General features: G+C 39.0%; 1 protein-coding gene across 1 annotated transcript; it reads left to right on the top strand.

Moving 5' to 3' along the window:
• The first annotated feature begins 624 nt into the window (after positions 1–624).
• On the top strand, positions 625–1,428 carry LOC111403200. Its single transcript, XM_023031610.1, has one exon. The coding sequence runs from the start codon at positions 712–714 to the stop codon at positions 1,291–1,293; it is 582 nt and encodes a 193-aa protein (XP_022887378.1). The 5' UTR covers positions 625–711; the 3' UTR covers positions 1,294–1,428.
• The last annotated feature ends 202 nt before the right edge of the window (positions 1,429–1,630 follow it).

Here is a 1,630-nt window from a genome sequence, read left to right as displayed (position 1 = left end):
ATGGTGGTAGTAACATTAAGTAACACATGAGCTATCGTATTGTAGAGTTCAATATTGATTTAATTTTGAAGATGATAATACTTGATATATTGATTTTGTTGGTGGTGAAGGCGACGATAGTTGAAAGCGCCAATCACTTGAAACTTTTATGATAATGTGATAGTGGTAAAAATAGATTTTGTATAAAGTTGTTAATTTACGTTTAAATTTGTAGCATTCGAAAAATATGGGAATGCTGATATATTCACCTAAGAATTTCCCCCTCAACGGTGCCATCGGTGGCGTTTAATTTGTTTACTCCCAAAAATAAAAACAAAATCCAACCTAAGGAACAGAAAAGTAGAGAGAGAAAGAGGCGGTCGTGTTGAAGATGCGAAGTGGTCCCCACTCCATGGGGCGGATTCCAAATCGAAATTGAAATCCAGTTAATGACAGAATAGAGAATTCCGAAAAAAGAAAAAGACGCCAAACAGCAGATGAGCATACACGTCAACGGAAAGCAAAACACAATAGCCGAGACGAGACGTCCGTGTTAGGATGGCCCCAAGTATTCCCTCCGACGTCACATCATACCCCACCCTTTTACCTCTATGGCCTATTTCTCTCCCTATATATATATCTCCCTCCCCATTTTTCTATCTGTGCATCGTCTCATTTCTTATCTATATACTGACGGAAGAGTTCAGTTGAAGTTTTGGTAAATCTTTTATAATGGAAGAATTGAATAATAAGAGATTGCGAGAGGAAACAGAGGAGATTGAATCAGAAGTCGATTTCCCAGAGGTGAAGAGGCTGAGGGAGGATCTACTGGAAAGTTTGGATGAAGAGACAGATTTTTGTCCATCGAGTCAAGATCTGGACTCATTCATGAAGAGCTTTGAGGAGGAAATAACAGCTTCGCCGAAGGTGGAGGTAGAGGTGGAGGAAGTGGTGGATCTGACGTCAGATTCCGGCGAGTCTCAGCCCGAGCTGGGGTACTTGTTGGAAGCGTCTGACGACGAGCTTGGGCTTCCACCATCTTCCGCATCTCCTAGTGGGGTGGAGAATGAGCAAAGAAATGAGTTACTCCAATTTGAGTCTGACTCGTCGGAACTCAGTAGCGAGTTTTCGTGGCTGGATGGAGAAATCCCGAGTTTTGACTCGTTCGAGCTTGGATTTGTCGATACGGAGAACCATAGCGGCAATAATGGCGAATATGTAGCCCTGGACGGGTTGTTCGATAATTCGGGTATGGGTTTCGGGTCAAATGACTTTGCATGGAGACCCGAAACATCATTACCTGCACAAATCTAGGCAAAGAATATTGTAAAGGTTTCACATTTTTTTGTTTAATTTTATACTTTTTAAGCAGCAGAAGCAGAGAACGTTTTGGGATTATAAAAAATTGGATAAAAATATACTGATTTAAAATGAAATGTTTGTGTCTCCCAAAAAACTTTCTTCAATACGGAATACCTAATAACAAATTTGATAAAATTGAGTGCTTCTCCTTGTTATGCATCTCTGTTTATATACCCCCATACGTCTCAATTATACATAGGTTGATTTTTCCTTTTTTCTTACTTCAATTATATAGTCATTTTTTTATTTAAAAAATAATATTTTATTTTGTTCGTTTACTAATTTATCC

Source organism: Olea europaea, chromosome 11, assembly GCF_002742605.1.
Source record: "Olea europaea var. sylvestris chromosome 11, O_europaea_v1, whole genome shotgun sequence".
NCBI lineage: Eukaryota > Viridiplantae > Streptophyta > Magnoliopsida > Lamiales > Oleaceae > Olea > Olea europaea.
This window is presented reverse-complemented; position numbering and strand designations above follow the sequence as displayed.